This window comes from Melospiza georgiana, chromosome 11 (assembly GCF_028018845.1).
Source record: "Melospiza georgiana isolate bMelGeo1 chromosome 11, bMelGeo1.pri, whole genome shotgun sequence".
In the NCBI taxonomy this organism is placed as follows: domain Eukaryota; kingdom Metazoa; phylum Chordata; class Aves; order Passeriformes; family Passerellidae; genus Melospiza; species Melospiza georgiana.
In genome coordinates, this window is record NC_080440.1 from 4,097,164 (window position 1) to 4,120,136 (window position 22,973).

The 22,973-nt window shown below is 42.1% G+C and overlaps 1 protein-coding gene across 6 annotated transcripts in view; it reads left to right on the forward strand.

The window, feature by feature from the left end:
* Window positions 1–22,973, forward strand: part of FOXP1 (forkhead box P1) — a 218,312-nt gene that overhangs the window by 147,891 nt on the left and 47,448 nt on the right. For all 6 annotated transcript variants that reach the window (XM_058031758.1, XM_058031759.1, XM_058031760.1 and 3 more), the window contains 2 exons: window positions 1,277–1,436; window positions 7,492–7,696. In XM_058031758.1, coding sequence (XP_057887741.1) covers window positions 1,277–1,436; window positions 7,492–7,696 — 365 coding nt within the window. The remainder of the gene's footprint in view (window positions 1–1,276; window positions 1,437–7,491; window positions 7,697–22,973) is intronic.

Here is a 22,973-nt window from a genome sequence, read left to right on the forward strand (position 1 = left end):
ACCTCCACCTTGATATGATTCCTAGCAGATTAGGGATATTAGATAATTTCCTTCTATTTATTGTACTACTGCACTGTATTATCTTTCTATCACTCAGATAATTACTAAGGAAATCTACATTAATTTTTTTTGGCTAGCACAAGGAACTGCTAAACACTGGCATGATGTATTGATGTTTTACACAACAAAAGTTTTCCTCCTGTCATTGTACAATAAATAAAAAGATATTTATCAAAATGCAAAGCCTTTCATGGATTTTAAAGAACAAAGCAAATAAAACACAAGATGAGCATGGAAGCAAAACCTAGAGGCTTCCTTAACTGAACAAAATTAAGGACTCTGAAGCCTCGAGTACTGTACATATTAAACACTCACATTCAAGTAAGATGTTGTTTGCTAAATTATGAATGTGTGTAATTAAAATCTAGTGGCTGTTTCTATGAAAGATTTACAATGTTATTTCATCGTTTGTCATGGCTAATTAACAATATTAGATGAAGTTTTTCTTCTTCAAAGGTCTGATTTTTTCTCATTTATTTATGTCAGAAGTGATAAACAGAGTAGTTAAAAGCTTCTCCGGGTACAGTAGTGAGAAAAGCAACATGTTCTTTTACACCTCGAAGGTTCAAGGTTCACATCCCTGTGGAGTAAAGCAACTCCATCTTCTTTCTAGTGAGAATAATTAAAAATTTCAAAGTGCAGAAGTAGCAGCCTTAAATACAGCACAGAATAATTCCAGTGTAACAGAAAGTATTGTGAGGCTTGATGGATGAAGAAGAGAGTGAGTATAAAATACCATAAATTAAGCCAGTTGAATTGCCTTAATAGTTGAGACAGCCCTTGAATGAGCAAACAGAGCACAGTGCAGGGTTTCTTGTTACATCTAAGTGTGATGTGATCATGGGGTGTGATTCTCATGTTCTTTGCCTCGAAGAATTACCCAGGATTTTCATCAGCTTTTGCTTTACCCACCACTGGAACGCAGCCATGTCTGGGGTAAAACATGAACACATGGACCAAGAAATGCTATATACGTTTGTAGTTAGGATGGCAGCAGGGATTTAGGTTGGAGATGGGAATCTGCAGCCCTGTGTTAGCTCCAGCATCTAACCATACCTTGGGCTCCTTGCCAGGGGTAGTGGGCTCACTGGCTTGGCCTTGATACCGAGTGACTGCCATCAGAAATTGAAGCAAGTTGAGGAGCGCTGTGAATCCTCTGCTTTGCTATTGTATTAACAAGTGTGCATTTTAATTTTTTTTTTGTTGTTTTTTCCAGCCCCAGCAGCAGCAAGTGGCCACGCAGCAGTTGGCCTTCCAGCAGCAGCTCTTACAGATGCAGCAGTTGCAGCAGCAGCACCTCCTGTCTCTGCAGCGTCAGGGGCTGCTGACCATCCAGCCTGGGCAGCCTACTCTGCCTTTGCAACCCCTTGCACAAGGTAGGTGAGGGGCTTGGGTGGCAGAGCCAGGGCAGGGGCGCACACTCACACAGAGTTGTCTCATGGGGGGAGGAAAAGAGCTCACAGGCTCATAGGATAATAAGCACAGAAAGGTTCTGCTGAGCAGGGTGGGCATTGTGAGGGTGTTTTCTGGGAAGGGCGGTGCTGCAATCCTGGGCTGCTCTGACTGGCGGGGTGCAGAGGGCTTGGAGTTCATGTGCAGTTTGCACAGCTGTAGCCAGTCTGGCAGACTCAGAGCTGCTGGTCGTGCTCATCTGGGCTCGGAATCCTTCACAGGAGGAGTCTTTATTGATTCCTGCTGCTGGCTGCATGGCTAAGGGTGTGTGGGAGCAGCTTTTCCTTTCCCAGATGTGTTGATTGGGCCTTCCTGGTCCCAGCCTGGCCGTGAGCTGGCACGGAGCAGCTCTGACCTGCAGGCTGGGGAGCTCTGAGTGCCCTTGGCTGTGGCTGCCAGGGACAGGGGACAGGGCTGCTGCTCTCCACAGCCTTCGTGTCACTGCCTCGGTGCTTCTGTTCCTTCCTCCACACTGAGGCAAATTGGGATTAACTCCATTTAATTCTAATGGTGTTATTGACAATTAGATCCTCCTACATCTTTATTCAGTCCTGCACTCTGCAAGAAGTTACTGCTTTGCTGAAATCCCAATTTATTTTATTTTTTTTAATACATTGATACACTGAAAGCACTAGTTAAATCCACAATACTTTTCACAGTGATTATAACCTAGGGGTTTTATTCTCTCTTTTCTTTTTTGGTTTAAATTTATTATTTTACTTTTTAAACTGGGTTTGTCTGTAAGCCGTGGGACAGTTCAACAGACTTGCCTGAGCTCTGGCTGCTGTGGTTAAAGCAGACTGTTTGTAGTTGGCATGGTTCAGGCATGCCATGGCATCAACCATGATGCTGGTATTTCTGAATAATCCTGCCTTCTCCTTCCCTTGCCCCATAATAAATTTGAACATTCACCTTTATAGCTTGAGTCAGTCCAGCTTGAATGATTTGGGATCTTGAAAGCAGCCTTAGGGTTGTTCTTAGTTTCTAAATCATACAATGAATTTACATTCAGCTCTGTTCACTTAAATGGAGGGGAAAAGACAAAATTGCTTCTGTTCTTCACCCTCCTTTTTTTCTGTGTACATAGCTGTAAAAAAGGAGAGTGAGGTGGCTGGTGAATATTAACTTATATGGATAAACAGAGGCCAAACTGGGGAGTGGAGTCTGCTTTGCTGTGTGGCTGACGTGCTTTATTTAGGCTTATTTTTACCAGAACCAGGAAGGTATTTGAGCCCTGTGTTGAGAGGCTGAGCTTTTGGGGGCCTGACCCCTGACTCCCCACATCTCAGTTCAACTTCCCAGCATCCCAAAACTGGATGCCTGGTGTAATGCAGCACTGTGCAGGAGTTGGAGGCTGATCAATGGGAAGGTGGTGCCCAGCTGGGAGCTGCAGGATCAGGCTTGGGGCGTACCTGGTCAGTCACCATCGATGCAAAGTGATGGGGAGAAGGTGTGAAATGAGTCCAGGATAAAAGGGCATGTAGATGAAATGCCATTTCTGCTTGCAAGATGTTGTAACGTGCATTAATTACGCCTCAGATTTATTGTTGGAAGCATCCCGGGCTGTTCCCACACACCCACCGGACTCAGGCTTCAACCTTGCTAATTTTTCCCACAGCTCCTATACCATTAAGTTGGCTCAGTGAGGTTCATTGTATAGTCCATCAGTTAAGCTGTCCAAAGGAGGGCAATTGGGCAGTGACAAGACACGCTCATGTGTAATGTGAAAGAAATGAATGTGGTGATGCATGAAGTGTAATCTGTGCGGTAACACATCGGAGACACCAGTAGGTAATTCAGCCGTCGTGGCATTGATTGATATGGTTAGCAGGGAAGTGTAACTATTAGTCCTCGCCCAGGAGCGTATTTAAAACCTGAGGGGTGCTGACTTGCACGGCAGACACGGCACAAACATAAGCACAGAGGGCTGGTTCTGGCAGGGAAATGAGCTGCGAGCGCTGGGGGCGGCAGGAGCCGGCAGGAAAGAGGGACTCGAGGCGCGCTGCAATCCAGCACGATATTTTATTCCTTTTTATCAGAGAGACGATGGCTTAAAACTGATGTCATTATGAGGTTTAAATCAACTTTCTGCTTGCTTGAACATGGTCACCTGGGTATGGAGGTACAAGGACACAAAGAGGTTGAGCAACTCTGTTTGTCTTTGAGCCGGTGATACCTGGGGTTGGGAAATTGAGTTCCGTGAGCGGTAATCTGTCAACTGTCCCCACAACATACATTTTTTAAACCTGTGCCTACATTTTCTTTCATAATCAAGAGGACTAGTTGTCCTGAAAAATGCAATGAAGAGCCAGGGCTATAGTTTAAAGTAATTGGTAATGGACACTTCTTATTAAAAAAAAAATTACATCTCTCATGCCCTTTTGTTTCCAGAACAGTTTGCAAGACTGAGACAAATACTGTAAATGTGTGTATAGAAGAAATAAAATCATCCCTCTAGAAAATGTAGCTGTGAATTCAGTTAAAAAACATTTTGCTTTTATTCTTAAGTATCTGGAATAGTAATAAATGTTTCCAAGGAGAAAATGCTACTTCATAAGTGACATTTTCGTTATGTTTTCAGAACTAATAGATTGTTTAAATCTGTATTTTAGTTTCATTTTAGTTTTTAGTGCTCCCCTATTGTCTTAAACAAAATAGCACATCCTTTAATGCTATATTTGTGTAATCTTTGCTGCTTAGTATTTAGACACTTCTGTAGTCTAGATTTTACATCTGTACATAGCAGCAATTTTAAAATAAACCCCATTTCAGCAGTGTTCTGAGCTGCACGAGTCAGATCTTCAGTATCTTCAAAATGAAACTGCAAATCACACTTCAGATCACCAGTGAGTGAAAATAATAGGACTGAGACATCCGGGTGCCTGATTGCTCCCATAGATTTGGCAGTTCCAGGTCTGAATCCCATTCCTGGTCTGTAGGAAGTTACAGCAATCCCAGGTAATTGCAGTGCAGTTCTGGGAATCTGACTTGGAATTTAGCTCTCACTGCTAAAATGAGACTGTTAAATGGTAAATTACATAATTTATTGCGAGTGGTTGTGGATCTATTTGACTTGCTTTTGCCATTTGTTCTATTATTTTATTTAACCATTTTGCTGGATGAGTGATGAGCATACCTTTCAGCTGCCCAGTTCGACAGGCTAGTCAGGAATTCTCTCCAGAATTATTCTAAAGGAACTAAATTTAGGGCAGGAGGAGAGAGGCTATTTCTAATTTTATTTTATTAATCAGGTGATGTAATCAATTTTTGGCAAGGGGTTGTGTGCAGACATGTATGACATCACAGTTAGCTCTTTAAATTAATGTCACCCAGCCTAAAATCCTTACTACCTCCAGCATTTTCCCCCACACAACTGGCTATATTTTATTTTTCCTTCCATCTGTGGTATAGTTGTTATTAGTACTAATGGGAGTTACACTTCTATGGGAAGTTAGATGAAACACTTTGACTTTTAGAGGCATAAATATCATGTGTATGTCTGTTTTAGTGGCTGTAACATTTTCAGTCTTTTCTTTGGTAGATCCAGAAGTGACTAGGAGGAAAGGAAAGTGGAGAGCAGGGAGAGGAAAGTGGATGATAGCCTCTGTTTAATTAAAAACCTGCAGAAATCCAGATTTAAAAAAAGTGAAAAAAGGCCAGTTATTCTTTCCCTATTTGCTTATTCTGGAAAATAAAAATAGGTGTCGGCTCATATGTTCTCATATCAATATGTTATCATCAACAGACAAGTCTATTCACTATTGTTTCAACTGAGTAAACAGTGTGTAAGGGTCAGCCCTGCTCACAGGTAATTGTTAGTGCGCAGACAGTCCTGTCAAGCGTGTTAGCTAAAAATACATCCCACACTGTCACTTTGCAAGGTGTTTGAAAATAATAGCCCCCACACAGCAAAACAGGACACGGGCTTGTGTACTGACCTTTTTCTTTGTTTAATTTGCTCAGAGGTTTAATTCCAGGGGACAAGTAATAATTGAATATGTCTAATAACTAAATGCTCATTTGGGACAAAATCCATCAAAATATAATTGGCGTTTGGGGCTGATGAAAGGAAAATGACGTGGCTTTAGAGAAACGGATGTGTCCTAAGAATATCTGATCACTTAATGTATAAATTGAAGCCTCTTCTCTAATATATATTAATTGCAGATACTTAAGGATTTCTGCATTTTTTTGTAGCGAACCGTTACCGGAGACCAACTGTTTTTGTTAATGCTACTCTGGGAAAGGCGGGGAAGGTTATTGGTCTGTCGTGCAATAATTTACTCCTCTTTGATATGCAAACGATCCACGGTGAATATAAAAAAATCCTATCAGACTCATTTCACAGTTCTTAACCACTTAGATTCTCTGGAGTCTATCGCCTCATTAGACCAGTGCTCTCCAAAGCTAGCATAATTAAAATCTTTAACAGTTTAGCAAAGTAAAGATGTTTGGCTGATCACGTTGAGATGATTATCTATCCATTGTATTCTAAATGACAAAAATAAATTAAATTTAGACCTTGGCATTTTTTATTATGTGTTTCAAATGAATATAATGCATACTGCCTTATTTTTTTTATTTCAGTACCTTAGGTTGGGTGAGGTACATGCCTGTGAGAGCTGCTGCTGTACACTCAGAAAATGGCAGGTTTCCTTAGGATAGCTCCAGAGCTACAACATGGTGAAACAATGAACAGTCACCCAAACGATGAGCTGGAAGCACACTGATGAGAAACCTCTTCAAAAACACACAGACACTGGCTTATTATTATTATTATTTTTTTTTTTTTTCCCTGAATATTTGAGTGACGTGTCTCTACTGCTAATTTTTTCCCATGGCCTTCTCTGAAAGAGCACTGAAATAGTCTGCAGTGAGAGAAACTTGACTTGTTGGATCATGTCACAAACATCAGCTTTATCCAAAAGCATGATCTCAGCGTGAGCACATGGTTCACCTTCCATTTGGCCCATTGGAGTTTGCAGTTTTCACTTACATCAGTTACTTAATGTTGTCTCCCTAACCCTGGTGTCCACTTTTGCACATTTAAAAAAACACAATTTTTTATTATTATTTTTTCTTGAAGCTTATTTTCTGTTTTCGTTTTGCTTTTGAATGGCTCATTAGCATCGATCTAAGAAATGACAGTAATAATAGTGTTACTTGTATAGAAAGTTATACAGTTTTTCGGTAGACACATCCATCAATTAAGTGAGCAGTTCGAGAAACCAAAATTAATGAGAAAGATAGGTGTGTTAATGAAATAATCATAGTATAATCAATTTGACTGTTAAAATTTGAAAAGCATTTCAGGAAGACAATATGAATTCATAATTTACGTCTAAAAGTGATTAATAAAAACTGTATTTAATAACAAAGCTATTTGTCATCATTTAAAACTTAAGCACAAAATTAGTCATGTTGTGGTTCATGTTGTCATAATAATAAAGCTGACTATTTTTTTTCCTAAGACCTTCCTTGTTTTCAATAACAGGCTTGAAAGTAGTCACTTTCCAAAAAAAAAAAGGCAAAAAATTTGTGGAAAAATAAAGGAATTGAATTTCTTAGCTGAACATAGAGAAGCCAGTGATACCCTTTGCTTTCAGCCTTGCTGTAGGTGTGGGGGCGATTTTTGCCCAAGCAGGGACTCTGGAAATGGGTTTTTGGTGTAAAAATTACAAAAAAATCAAAATATTTAACATGACATTTGGTGTAGGTGTGGTGTTGTGTGGATCTCTCTGCCCCACAGCCCGGATTTTGCATTCCATGAGTATTGCAGGTGTCACACCAGAGCATAACAGAGTCATGCAGTGCAGTATTAGCATTTAGTTATTAAAAAAAAAAAAAAATACATGCGTAAAAACACACACAGGCAAAACTAACACTAGGCTTTGTTTACTGACTCTTTGATTTAATTACTGTTTGAAGTCGGCCGAATTAGCTGTTAATTGATTTAATTATCCAATTTGTTTGTTTCAGGCATGATTCCAACAGAGCTGCAGCAGCTCTGGAAGGAAGTGACAAGCTCGCACACAGCGGAGGAGGCAGCCAGCAACAACCACAGCAGCCTGGACCTGTCCACCACCTGCGTCTCCTCCTCCGCGCCCTCCAAGACCTCCTTAATCATCAACCCACACGCCTCAACTAATGGACAGCTATCAGTCCACACTCCTAAACGGGAGAGGTAGGTGCCTGCAGGTTTTGCACCACCCTGAGCATCTGGGAGCCGCGTCCCGGAGCGATGGCGAAACGCTCGGGAGCGGTGGCCAAGCGCCTTGGCCTCGGTTTTGTCCTCCACATCTCGCTCTGCCTGGTGTTGGCGTGGTTGAATAGAGTCTCCACTGGGCAGAATGTGCTCCTTTTGTTCAGATCTTTATGGCTTGTTAATTGGATCAATGTGGGCACAATTAGCTAATTAGAAGTGCATTGGATGAGCGTATTGGGAAGTGTGAAGAAGCTGGGGGGTTTTTTTGAGTTATGCATCACAGGTGGTAGTGCTCTTGTTGTGCTTTGGGTTTACGGGCTGGAGGGGAGCAAGAAAATCTATTGGTCAGTACAGTCCCCATTTTTCTACCAAATTTTGGTGCTTTATCTCATCTAACATATTTGCCTTTTTGTACTCTGTTTTCCCTGCTTTCACAAGACACGGTAGGCTTGAGTTCACCAGGTTTCTCTAAAACAAAGTGGCTTTTTTTTCTTTTTTTCTAACCGCTGATAAAATTAGCTAACTGGTGTTGTTTGGCTTTTAAAAGTGTGAGTTAATTTATACTTGCTCGGCTTGCATTGTTAAAAGAAATGGCTTAAATCAGGGGTTGTCTGTTGACGTGCTTCTCGGCGCGGGCTCTGCTTTATTCCAGAGGATGCTTTATTGCAGGTTTGTTTCTTTACACCCCCAGATTTCACTGAGGCGTGTCTAACAACGTAACTTTTGCTTCTGGGGAGATAGACAGGCCCAGGCGCCGGGGCCGTGGGTGCCAGCGCCGGCTGCAGCCTCGGCGTCGCTGCCGGAGGAGGAGGAGGAGGAGGAGGAGGAAGGGTCTCGAGGAGTGGGCACAGTGAGGAGGGCAGTGCTCCTTTGCATTCAGGAGAGTCCCTTTGCCCATCTAGAAACGTTACAGCAGACACTAGTGAAAGCTGGATTTTATGGAAACTGATGGCTTTGTCTTTCCGTCCTCCTTTCATTCATTAGAAAGAGGATAATGGAATTTTTAAGCCATAGAGTTTGTATTTCTGGTGGTCTGAAAGTAGATTGATAGGGAAGCTATATAAATATCTCTTATATTTTTCTGATATTAAGAAAATAGTGCTGCTGGAAATAGATAGATTTTAAAGGAGAGCACACCCACTGTTGGAAGAAGTGCTGTGTGTGTAAGGCATCCTTTATATACCCATTACAAGGACTTGTGTGGGAACATCAGTGAATATCTTTATAATGCATGTAAGTGCCAAGGACGTGGTTTTCATGAAGACTTACATGGGATACTAAAAAGAATTTGGTGTTTATTAAACAATTATTCCCTTTTTGCTGCACGTAGAACTGAACAGGATGGGTTTATGGCTTTTCAATAAATTTTTTATCTATGTTTTTCTTATGGAGTATATAAAGTAAAATCCCATGCAGCAAGATGGATCTTCTTTCACTGAATAGAGGCACGTGCTGCGTGCTAATGGCATAAACCAGGAAACAGATTCAGTTCAGTTTGAAGTGCAGTGGAAATACAGGAATCTGTTCTGAAGTGAGAATTTTCTCTGTGTATAGTATTGGGCAGACCTAGAAATCCATGTGTCTGAGTCCTGTAATTGTGGCGTGGAGGCAGTTGGGATCTACAGGCAAGGTGATACACACGCTTTTATTAGTAAAGTTCCAGATTAATTAGGAAGGCATAAACATGCCATGGTATTGTTTGAGATTGTCTTAGTTAAGAAGACTAAATCCTCAGTGCTGGAATCAATACCTGTGTTATTAAGCTTGCCTTATACTTTTCTTGCATATCTGTTGAATTCTCTGAAATATCAAAATACAAAATAGGTATATTTAGGAATATAAATAAGAAGGCTACAGCCTTTGCTTTGTCCTGCCTCTCTTTGGTACATGGAGGCTTTATGCCATCCATTTGCTGCAGTGATTGAATTACATGTTTATCCATAAGTAGAGCAGGAGACTACAGGCAGGAGAATGCCTCCTGATGCACTTAAGGGTTTTGTTGCAGTCTCATCAGGCACCCTGGTGCCTGCCTGGATTTCATGTGACACAGAAACTCCTCTTGGTGAGATATTTTGCACTGGTTTCCTTTCTGAAAGGATATTTATCTACGGGCAGGGAGTACGGGGTGGGGAGTGAGCAGGGAGGGAAGAGTTGCTGTGCTCTGCCATCACATGTATGGTTGAAAGCTCACAGAAGTGAGATTTTAGTGGGCTTGCAAAAGAGAGCACAGGCACAAGCAGGGGTTTAATAATTATTTGATTGCAAAAGTTAAGACTAGAAAAATCCTGGGTCTGGTGGGAGCCTGAGTTTGCTGGACTTAGCATTAAATCCATGTGTGTTCTTGTACCCATCTGGTTCAGCACAGCAAATCTAAGGAGACTTTTGGAGGCAGTCTGGCTCAGGTCAGATGGGGCTGTGGGAAGGACTCACCAGGGAGGAATCAGCCCTTCCACCTCCCCTCACATAAGTCTCAGCCTGGGCTGGCCAGGGAAGGTTTTTGACTTGCGGGTTTCCCCTCATTCCTGCACGTTCTGTGCTAACCTCATGTTAGCTCTGATCTGATACAAGCAAGAGCTATTTATTTAGATTTAACCAACAATAAAAAGCACATAGTAAAATCTGTAAGTGTCCTAAAAGTTAAGCACAGCCACATCATAACGACTGCCCAGCAGCCATAAATAATCATATACAGGTAACATTAACTTTTAGGGTGTGCTGTAAAGCTGTTTTCAACCCCTTTCTCTTGGGCTTTTGAGAAGGAGTGGGCTGCAGGAGGCAGGTTGGTTATGTGGGAGTTACTATCATCACTGTCATCTCTGGCACATGTCACTGGGATAGTTCAGGCTGTGTTTAGGGGGTTCCTGATCCCACAGGTCAGCTTGCCAGGCTGCTCCAGACCTGCGAGACGGGAGGCACCTGTGTTAGAATCGGCAGGCGAGCAGCAGATCTGCTCTGTATCTTGGGTAAAAACACATTCTGGTTATAAACAAGGGGTTTAAAATAGCAGGAGCAGTAGTCATTGGCTGCCTGGCGTGCCCACGCGTCGCCGTGCCGCCAGCCCAGGCTGGGCTTCTGCACAGGCTGCAGGGACACAGCTCTGGTGACACTGTGGGGCTGCTGTCCTTGGGGCCCAGTGACAGCAAAATTTCCCCTTTGTGACTAAAAAGCAAGCAGCAGGTAGATGGCCAGAGTCACTCGGGACATCCAAAAAGCAAAAATATATTCAAAAGCAGGAGACACCCTCCCTCCTGGGCCAGGGAACACTGGTGCTGCACTTGGCTTCTGCATGCTCTGTGTGTATGGCTTCCCTGGGAATGAAACAATTCCAGCCATAAATAATGGGTTAATGCTTTCATTCATTTGAGCTTTAAATGTATATTACATCTATGCTTTTGTCCCACATTTCGCCCAGATTCTGTAAGTAGCAGCAGCAGCAGCTCTGGGGTTTGGTGCACAGCAATCTGTTAAGGAGATAAATAATCTGCTTTGGCATGACACTCCTACTCTCCTCTTTAATTTGTCTTACACAAGGAAAATTATAATTAAATCATTCAGGGTAAACCCTTGAGTGTAGAGAAGGAAAAAACACACTTTGGTAAAGATTGCCAATAGAGACCAACTTCCCTGTTGTGCCGTGCAGAGACATTTATCAATATTCAGCACTATTAAAGAGGGAACATTTCGTGTGATTTGTGAGGCGGATGCCAAAGCTCAAATCAAGGCTTGTTAAGATCCTTTCCCCATGCAATCATGGGCATTCAGCATCATTAGAATTCAGCACTGACTGTGTGTTTCATGCTTTGATTTTACTCAGACAATTTAATAATGTTTATTGTGCTGATTATATATATAAATTCACTCAATGCAATAAACATACCTCAGTCATCAGTACCCTAAGGGAAATATTTAGTTATAGATACTTGTATTCATTTAGGATAAGGGAAAGTGAGACCATCAACCAGCATGCAAACCTCTCATCATCTTATCAGCATTTGGGTTTCTTCAATAACAAGCAGTTTTTTCTCTACACAAGTAAATAAATAAATAACAGGAGCCAGTTAAGTACATCTGCTGTGCCTAGAAATGTCAGGGACAGTACCCACTTTCCATCTTGTTCCACCAAATCTTAATTGGGAGAAATAATTTATTATTTTCTTAAGAAAAGCACCAAAACAAAGCAGGGGGATGGCCGGTCACTTCAAGTGGCTACTGACTGTAAAACCTGATTAACAGTGGGCATCCTAAAATCTGCATGCTTGGGAATATTCCCCATGTGGGTAGGTTTGGAAAACCAGAACAGGGCAGAATTCATAGTGCTTTGCAGTGGGCAGAGATTGCTCCAGTTTGGGCTTGAGCTGGGAGGTCTGGGGCTGCAGTGGAGCTGTGCTGGTTCCATCCCCTGGTACCATCCTGCACTGACTGCAGCAGAGCCACGATAGTGCAGGCTGTACATAAACAAGTGAGTTAATGAAGGTCCAGACCTGATAATTTAAGAAGTGCATCTGTTGTTTACCAGGAGTAAGGTGAAGAGTTGCAGTTAAAGGCTTTGTGTCCAAGAGACCTTTCTCCATCTGCCGGCAGTCCCATCTCTTCCCCTCATTGCCTTTATACCCTTTCCACATACACTCAAGTCTTGTCCTTCCACATAAGCAAGCAGCCATCTCATAGGAAAAATAGATGGGATAAACAAGGAGATTTTAAAATTGCTTTTTCTTGCCAGCATGGCAGGAGGACAGGGTCTGGAGAAGGCTCTGAAGGGAAGTGAGGAATGGCATGGCAGACCATTGATCTGCTGCTTAGGCCTAATGCCTCATGCTTTACTGTTATCTTCCATGCCAGCTGATCCTCCATCAAAATCCCAAGGCCTTTAGATGAGGGCATTAGGATTCAGCACAATTAAGAATTACAGACTTGGGTCCATTATTAATGCTTGGGATGAAACAGTTCAGCCTGCAGTCCATATGCTCCCAGGGCCCCATCCTCTCTTGGCCAGCCTCTCCACTTAGTCCCTGGCATTCATTCTGCACTGGTGCCAGCATCAGATCTGCTCAGCCGTGTCAGCTCCCCTCACTTGCTCCCTACAGCTGATTTTAGTTCATTATTCTTCACCATCAGCAGAGTTTTGTTGGATTAGGTTGTCTCAGATTCATTCTCCCTTAAGAAATAGGTGTTCCTAGACCTTTTCCTCCCAGAAGGTATTTAGCTGCTCCATGTACCCCATCATGACCTTTGTGCTCTTACCTGTGGTCTGAGCAGCTCAGGTGCCTCCATCCTTGCTGTGGAGCCAGGTTGGAGTGAGAGACTTGAGCCTGGATGGCCCAGCTGGCTTTCTATAAACTATCCTGCTTTCCACATGGCTGCTGTCCTTCTCATTGCGCCTGGAATGGCGGTGGGGCTGCTTGGGCTGTTGGTGACAATGACACTGTGACAGCAGGGCCCCAGCCTGGCCATCTCCATGTACTCTGTGCAGGTACAGCCCTAAGTGTCCCAGTGTCTGATCCCTTGGCACTCACTCTCCTGCCAAAGAAATGCCACCAGTTACTGAAGGCTTCCCTCTGAGTCACTCTTCTGTAATCAGCTTTGAAAAAACACCGGCTGTGACTCAGACCTGGGGCTGTTAATCTTCAGTTTTAAGCCTTATCAGGCACTTTTTATTGTTCGTGCTTTTCAGATGCGGGTGTGGAGCCTCCTGTGCGTCGCCCGCACCCACCGTCTGCCGCGGTGCTAAATCAGTTGTACAATTCCACTCGCTCCTCACTCTGCCCAGGAGCTCCTTCATCAGCTTCCCAGGGAATTCCTGCACTGAGCTAAAAGCAGCTTATTTTACTTGCTTTTCCCTAGGAGAGATGCTAAGTTAACCAGGCTGTGAATGTTTGATGTGGCCCCTGGCTGGAGCAGGGTGCTGAGTTTGATGCTTGGGAAGCTGCCCCAGCATCAGGGAGCTCCTGCATGCCAGCGTTTCACTTCTCTCTGGTCCTGTGTAACAACCATCGGTTGTACAACTCCAAACACTAAGCTAATGTATCAAAAAGCACTTAAAATAGATTGGGTGAGCCTTGGCAGATGCCTAACAGAACTCTTCCAAATTTTAGCATATGTATTGTTTTATTCCTCCATCTGGCCAACAGATCATTGTTTGATATCTGAGTGCTTTGCATATCTCCTCCCTTTTCTTGCAACTGAGATACTTACACGTGCATTTAATACAGCTTAATGCTATTTTTACATACCAGAGAAATAGCTGATGGCTTTCTGTTAATTGCATGCACTTTGCAGTTAAACTTTTACTAAAACATTCCTGTCTAAATACTTAAAGTCCAATGAAAATTTGTCCTCTTCTTTTATTAGAGGTGTTTATGTAGTACTCTTAAAAAGGGACCTGGTTTTCATTTACTGCCCTGTGGATTTCTGTTTCTTTTTATTTCCTCCTATGTGCAAGTTGTCCTTTCTCAGAATTTGGTCAGGTCTGATTGTCCTGAAGAGCTGAGCAGGGAGCTGATAAAGAGCTGTGTTATTTTTTTAACATATATAGCACAATCTGAGAACAGAAACACCCTTGAAAGGGCTGTAGAAGTAGGGGACTTAGGTGACTTTTGTGTGACTATTTTCTGTGCTGCTCAATAAAAATGGAGCAGTTAGTATGACAGCTGTTATATCATGTTATATCGTACTGCTAAGATATTGAGCAGCATTTAAAGTAAAACTCCACCATTAAGCTGTATAAACTTTATCCGTTTCACTGTGGTTTAATGGAAAAAAAATGAGTTTCTCAATAAAATGACATCATTTTTCCCAGGTTGTAATGTTCACTTTACAACTGTTTTTCTTTAATTCAATTTGTTTTACTTTACTTTTTCTTGGCATCTTTTTTTTTTCTTGCAGTTTGGAGAGGGGGAAATCTCTTTTTGTAGAGCAGCTAGGTACTGCTCAAACCTCTCTTCCCTGCTTTTCTCTTCTCCTCACTCCTTCAACATCTTGTGCTAATCTGGAGCTCTATTTTTGTCAGCCAGACACAGTTGTATTTTCAAAGTAGCGAGATGCACATTTAAATTTGGTAATTGGGATTTGTGGTTCTACCTGCTGCACAGTGAGGGTTGAAGGAAGGAGCCCAAGGAAAAATCATGTATTGCATTGCTTGCTGCTGGAGCAATGTTTGTGAAATGCCATGGGGTGTTTTTCTGTATAGCTGGTAGTGGTAAGGTAGGAGGCCTGTAATTTCTTCTGTGTGATCAGGAAAACATATGTATATTATAAAGTAGATTCTTGTCATTAAAAGGATGGTATAAGCCCAGGCAGGGAAACTGCTAATATGTGTTACAGCTTGTCATTTTGGGCTGCATGAATAAAGAGGAGAGCTATTCCTTTGGGAGATGATCCCGGGAACTGAGCAACAGATCCGCTAGCCAGCAAATTCTTTTTAGCTGTAATTTTCCTTTTTGTGTATACTCAAAAATAACATCACGATGGGCCCTTAAATACCATTTCATACACAGAGCACAATTTCCACAGCACAGGTGGTGCTAATATAGGACAGTCCCCTAGGCACTTGTCGCCAGGAGTTGTACAGCTTGTTCAGTGTCTGCATCCATATGGCAATCTGTCCCATTCATAGAAAGACATTGTAGCTGTGCCTGTGGGTGCTGTGGTCAATGTAGTGTAAAAAGTAGATTTTAACTCTCGGCAACCTATGTTCTGCTGTTTGTTTTATTGTAGAATCCAATTTATAACATGGGGGAAGAAAAATCAGCTCAGAGCAAATTCCAGAACAATCTGGCTGGCTGGGGTTTGTGTTTATTCTTGGAGCGCATGGTTAATCAGCAGGTGCACAGCCCCGCGCTCCGCGCGCTCTAATGAACAGTTTACAGGAAGTCTTGCTCGGAAGAAACATTTTCCTTGTTGTTTATACTGTGAATTAACTCAGAAGTTGCAAAGCTGTAAACGATGTTAGCTGGCCGTGTATGTCATGCAAGTCTGTTCTGTATTTCTTGTCTTTTTCTGGCTTTCTTTCCCGCTGTTGCAAGGTTTTCTCTGGGTGTGGGATGCTCAGACAGGATGCTGAGCTTCTCTCTGCTCTGAGAGGGGCAAATGATGGCACAGAGGCCCTCCCAAAAAGCAGGGTGAAGCTCTAGCGTTGCCCAGCAGTTCAGATCTAGCTGCATGAATGTGATTTGTGGCTGCTCTGGTACCTATCAGTCCAATGCCAAGTGTTGTTCTGTTTTAGTGGGACTATTTGTTATGCCTTTTAGTAAACACAAACAAATAGACTGCCTAGCACCTGCAGCAGCATATGATATTTACACTACCTGTATGATTCAGCACGCTTCCCTGGGGAAGCAGGCTTGTGTCCTCTGCATTTTAGTGCTTTTTCAAACAGCATTCTTCCAAGGGGAGAGCATGCGGCAGAGCGAATGCAGTGCTCTAGCTGTAGTTCTCCCATGGAATCATTATTTATCTTAATTATATTTTTATAAACATTTCCCCAAGGGCACTTTGCTGCTGCTGCAGGGGTGTGGGGTGGGCGAGGGCCCCCCCAGCAAGCTGCCAGGCTGTGTGTGATGTGACAGTCACCTTCTGCGCAGGTTTTGTTGTGCCTGTGGGACAGGGGTGAAAAATACTGACGTGAATAGTCCCTGTTAATCATATTTGTTGACGTATCACCGGTTTATATAAGAGTGGAAGACTCGCCTCAACTCTAAATGTAACAGAATAGAATTTTGTTGAACAAGTACAGATCTTGTTTCTCAGTGTTTTCTTTTACTATAAATTCGAATGTTACAACAGAATATAAATTACAGTAAAATAAGGTTGGCAAACAGGATCTTTTTACAAAGTATGTATGTTCGTTGGTAATTTTACACCTCCATCTCGGTGAAGTCCAAGGTCTAATCCTGTGTTTTTATACTTGTGTGTGTTCTTAAAAGGGTTGCTGAATTGGGGCCAAAGCTTTGCCATTGCCACCTCCTTCTGCCATGCGAATTGGGTGTGTTAGAGGGATGGGATAGCTGTGCTAAAAGTCAGTGTTAAAAAAAAAACCCAAACTGAAAAAAAAAAACCCGCAGAACATCCCCCCAGCCCCAAAAATCCCAAGAAAGTGGTTGGATCACATTTTTTTCCTAATTAAACTAAGATACTGAATCAATCCGTTTTAATCTGAATAAATTAGGAGACTGTTCGGAGAGGAATAAAATGAGATTTAGCAGGGATAAGTAGAAAGTAGCCCAGCTAGGAAATCAAAATTCCAAACTGCGGGTTTGACATGACACGTCAGCTGCTCAGCATCGGCTGTGTGGGAAATGGCTGAGGCATAATCGGGGTTGAGAAATCAAGGTGGGACACTCTGTGCCATGTCTTAGTCAAAAAGGTAAATGCAGTCATGGGAGGCATAAACATGCATGTTGCATCCGAGTCCTTTTTTTTTTTCCTGTTCTACTTTATGCAGAACCAGTTAAACCACATTGAGTGTGATGTACAATTGGCCACTCTCTTGCAGAAAGGATAAAGGGAAGCTGGAGCAAATATAGAGGAGAGCAGCTAGGATGATAAAGGAATTGGAGGGAATAGGCTATGAAGACAGATTAAAGGGAATTAAAGATCTACACCCTGGAAAAATAGAGGCTCTAGGAGGATATGATTATGGTATCTAAGTACATGAAGTGATGCTACAAAGAAGAAGAAGGAAAAAATTGTTCTCATTAGTTAGCAGTGCTGGAATTTAAAATCCAGCGTTTCAAATCGTGTGTGTCTGGGTATATTTGATGTACTTTTCACCACAGTACCTAGGCACAAGGTTGAAATAAAAAAATAAGAGTTTTAAATCATAGAGAAACTCGTTAATTCAAATGCAGGAGCGGCATTTGTACCGGAGATAAGTGATGGATTTTTTGCAATTGGGCATTTCTTTTAAATGCTCTAGAAATACATTTAATTTCTCCAAGGAAGGGATGTAGGGCAGTGACTGTCCAGGCCCTGTGGCAGTTTTCCTGCAGGGCTGGAAGAGGGGCTGCCACTGGAAGGAGAATGTGTTAAGAGTGCTGGAGGGTCATAATGTTGATTAATAATCCAAACCATCAGTGGATAGATCAAAACCAGAGGATGATGCTTATAATTACCCAGTCTGGTTCTGCTCTTTGCAGTGAGAGTGGGGGTAGAAGGGAAGGGGAATGTCAGCCAGATTTTGTCTTAGTCTTGCTGCAGATTCTCCAGTGTTCTCCTTGCAGAATGGGAATTTAGGGAATAGTGCCACAAAGAGGGATAAATGGGGAGCAGTGATTTGGGATGCAGAGGTGGCCTCGTGCTATAACAGCACTTCTGTTTTCCTTCTTATGCTGCAGGAGTATAAAGTTAGTGCACACCGATTAGAAGAGAGGATTTCAGCCTGTGGGCTGCAGTTTTAACTTGATTTGTCTTAAATTGGTATAGTCATTTAAAATGTAATATAACCTCTTGTTACTTCCAATAGGGCTTGATGTAAAACATGAGCTGCTTCCAGTCCTAGGCCTGGATGTGGACTAAAGAAGTGAGGAAGAGGAGAAGTACTGCTCTAAAAAGCATCCAAAATTTTGCAAGCCAGTTGTAGAAAGAACTGTCACTGACCACTCACATCAAATTCCAGCTCTCCTGCAGGCCCATGACTTTCTGTTAAGCTTTATCCAGTGATGGGGAGGCATCACCCTGCCCAGACAGCCCCGTTTAGATCACATATCTGCTTCCTGGGCTGTTTCTGAGGCTTGGACAGGAGCATGAGTATCTAGAAGTTGGTTTTTTGGGTTTTTTTTTAGTTATTGGTTGGGGTTTTTTTAAATTCACAGTTTAAAGAGGAAAGAGATGCTGTGCCACCTTACTAAGAATTTGAAGAGATTTTCACCGGTGGAGCTTCACTGCAAAACACATTTTTGCATCTGTGTTCAGTTGATTCTCTCATGAAGGCAGGAACTTGCACTTGAGCACAGTTTGTACAATGATTTAATCATTACTTCTTCCGTTTCATTTTAAAATCAGTTGCAGCGAGTGTTTCTGACTCAGAAAATTGTGACTTTTTCAGCAGCCTTACTCTTTCAGTGCCTTCTGATGAGCTTTAGAGCTCACCAGGCAGTCACAACTCTGGGAGAGCCGTGTTGCTTCCCAGGTGTGTGTCTCCTTCTCCTGTACAGGACCAAAATTGTGGCATTCTGCCTCAATGGCTGTGCCATTTAAATCAGAGAGAGGGGGAATGTGGTGTGAGACAGAGCCCCATGCTCCTGCCTGGGCTCTACACAGATATCAGTTTCATGGCATCTGGCAAAGATGAGGTCACTTCCCAATGACCCCGAGGAACAAAGTAAAATTAAAAAGGCAGTTCTGCACTTTCTGAGGGTGCTGTGCTCTAGCTCCTTGCAGGAGGAAAGCGGGAGACATGGTATTGATTTTTCAATGTGCAGGTGGCTCAGGCATGTTCTGAGCTCTGTTAGAACGTGAGCAGATGCTTCATAAATGTAATAGAAAGTCAGGGATGCTTCTCTACATCACTGACTTCCCCCAGTGTTTTGGCAAAGATCATTGGCCCAAGCAGATGTGGAAGAAAGAGAGTGGAATTACAAAGTATGTCAGCATCATGAATATTTAAAATATGGTCCACTGTGTGGCAGAAGCACAGACACTGAGGCTTCTGCTTAGCTGGATTTTGTATCTACCTATGACTTCTTTGCTAGTGGGTATACAAACACAGTTCCCAGTGGTTAATAAATAGGAGTTGAATGAAACCATTTAAAGAACAGGCAGCTTTCATGCTGGGGCTTGGTCACTGCTTTCCCCAATACCCAGCATACCCATCTCTCTTTGGGGTGTCATATTTATTCTCCATCAGCACTTGGCTGTCTCTGGTGTCTCTGTCTCCTGTGCTCTTGTGTCCCAGAGTGTTGTTCTTCCAGGGTGCTGTAGCACAGCAGGTGTATTCCAAAAGGTGAGTGGTTGGCAGGAGTGGGCTGTGCAAGTACAGCCATCCCTGTAGGAATGGGAGGTGAAGTTGCTACCAGACCCTGTGGGGATCCTTGGGGTTATGGGGCAGTGTAGGGAGAAGAAGGAAGAGGTTAAATTTCCCCTCCTCTATCCAGCAAGCCCAGACAAGCTGTGGAAGTGCCTGTCCCTTTTCCCTTCCCCTCTGTACTGGAAACAGAGCTGGAAGCAGCACAAAATAAGTGGACACTTACACAGTTTTTGGTCTCATACATGGATTTTGTTATTCTCTTTTATGTCATTAATAAGTGACTTATGCAAGACATTTCACTTGCCAGAGTGTTCTTTGCTGCAGTTCAATGTAATAATGCATCACTATTGCATTATTTGGATGTAATTCTATTGTATTAACTACTTTTTATGCAAGTACCTTATGAAGAGAAAGAAACCCCACGTTGTCTTGAATTTACGTCATTTATTCCTTCAGTACTTTGAAAATTATGTCTTGTTATAAAATGATTTCCACTAACTAGTGTTGCATCACCAGTACCCGACCATGAATATGCATTCCTGGGAAGGAGAGAGTGACAGAAACAAACACCTACTCTAATGTGTCATTAGAAATCAAACAGACCTAAAACTTGCTTCTGCTTGCCAATGCTCAGATCTTCTAAAAGTCTGTCTCTGAGACCGAGGATGCCTCCAGATTACAGAAGCTGTGCTTGCGTGCAAAAATCAGTGAACAATTTCAGATTATAGGTTTGCATCGTGCTCACAAAGCTGTTTATTTATGTACTGGATTAAAATCATCTTTTTCCACCTCTGTTTGCCCAAACAAAGTGAGTACTTAGATCAGTTCAGCAGAGTTCTCCATTCATTTCCACTGGCTGTATCCTTTGTGCGTTACATCCGCCTCTGTATAAACCCGCTCTTTGTTTTGTTTTGAGGTGCTTCTTCAGGCTCTATCAGGGAACAAGTGGCAATCTATAATATCTTCAAAAGTGGGATGGATAAAATAGCAGTAATCTGATACTGACACATAAAGGTCACCGAAAGGCATGGCTGAAATCCCCCCAGGCAGGATGGGAGTTGCTGCCTTCGGAATGGCACAGTGCCTGCAGAGAGGGCTGGCGTTTGTCTTGCAGGAGTGAGGGTTTTTTTTTTTTCTCTTCAAAATGTCTTATTTTTGGTAAGTTGAAGTAGTTCCTCTTCTTGGTTGAATGGCAGTGGAAGCTCTGCGTAGGTGTTAAGCGTGTTACGCGTGGCATCGAGTTAGCAAAGTGACCTTTTAAGTTCCCATTTACAGTCAGCACCAGCCTTTATGGTTATTGACAGCACGAGCCTTTGACATCCTGAGCATCATTTAGAGTTTGATACTGTCTTGGTCATTCCATAATTTTCTTTGAACACAATACCAGGGTGTCACGTCCTGCATAGTTTGTCTTGTCTTGTGCAAGTTCCCTGGAAAGAAAAGAGATTTGCACTTGGATTTAAAAAATAAATACAAATCTCGGTAGGGCTCTTTCCGTTGACTTGGCCATGGCCTTTAGGCTCTCACAGAGAAACTTTAAAATTCCCTGCTGGGGGTTTAAGCCATGTGACTCCTGTTGATATTATAATGAGATTTACAGTGCTTAAACCCCATGGGGGACTGACTCCTTACTTGGCCATCACAAGTCCCAGTGTATGGGTAACGTGCACTGGGCAGATTCATACACTGCTTCACTGTTTTTTTCTTTTTTTTTCCTTTTTTTGTTCTTCCAAACACACTGAAATCATAACTCTCATATGTAGTCTTTATGGACTTTAATGGAGTGTTAACATGAAAGCCCACTGTCTCACCCTTTGCTGTATCCAGGTATAGAAACAGATGATAAACCCCATTATTTTCTGAATTTTCAGATGTATATAGAGGATGTTTGACCATATGCCTCTTTGGCTTGGGTGCATGGTGTTCTTCAGCCATTCTGCCTCTTCCTTAGCTGAGGAAATGTGTGGTTTAGCATTTTTTAAATTTCCTTGCAAATAATGCATCGGTTCCTTAGTTCTTCTAAAAACTTTACCGAGATTCTCCTCACTTGAACATTTTTTGAAAGACTGATTCAGCTAAACCAGTGTAGTATTTGTATATAGAGAAGGCCTTTGTAAGGCTCTTCATCTACTGTTGTCTTTTTTAGGAAATTACCTTGCACATATATATATTTATGCTTGAAGGACTATTTGTAAACAGCCAAAAAATTATATTAATGAAATAATTAATTAGATTCATGTAAAACTCATAATACCTTTTCTAGTCAGTACTTTTAAAATTATTTTTTCAATGTAAAATAATTTTTAAAAACACCTTCAGTAATCTTCAGATTCTCATTGATCCTAAAGTCAAAAGTGGCATAATCTGGGCAGGAATTTCTCTTCCAACTAGTTTGTGTTTGGGATGACATCTCAGGAGTGTATTTACAGGGATCTGGCTACCCAGTGCATGTGAAATAATACAAGAACACAATTTTGTCAGAGTGCACAGACAGGTAATATTAGAGAAGAAAAATAAACAGGATTTCCAGGTGTGTGTAAAAGTAAAATGACAAAAAGTAGGCATTTATCCATAACGTTACCTGTAATCCAGGATGAAGTAAGTCATAAAAGCCACACCTAGATGCCTGTATGTGTTCATATCCTTTGTGTATGTTTGAAGTCCATAATACAGCACAGACATACTGTAGCAAAAAGATTTGCCATGAAAAATACATACATGTGTGAGCATAAAATAGAGATTTCAATATTATTTTGACATTTTGATTTTAAAGTCATCTAAGGTTATGGAGATTGTTGCAAAAAGTAATTCCTTTCCTTAGGAAGTTTCCATGCAGAAGTCGAATAAAGAAGATATTTTAGAATATGGTTCATCAGTGAGTGCAACAGATACATTTCCCTGAGCACCACATGGCCTGGATCAAAGAGTCTCATGACTTGGATCAGTGCAGCCAAATCATTACGTATTGATTGGAATCCCGCTGAAGGATTAACCCCTTAGTGCTCGTATGAATTTTTTGCTTTAACCCTGGGTTCAGTAGTTAGGAGGCTCCGTGACGTTCCTGCCCAATCTTAGGCGAGGTTAATAGCCCCCCCTAACCCCTCGTGCTGAGGAATCCTTTGATTGCATGCCCCTTCTTCTTTATGGTGAATTTTGCATTTGAAAATACATCTCAAATCTTTTTTCTTGGGATGTAAGGGGGCTGTATTTGTGCAGTGAAACAGCCTGTAAGAAGAAGGAAAAAAAACAACCAGAAAAAATCCCAACCCAGTAAATAAATAACATGGTGGGAAA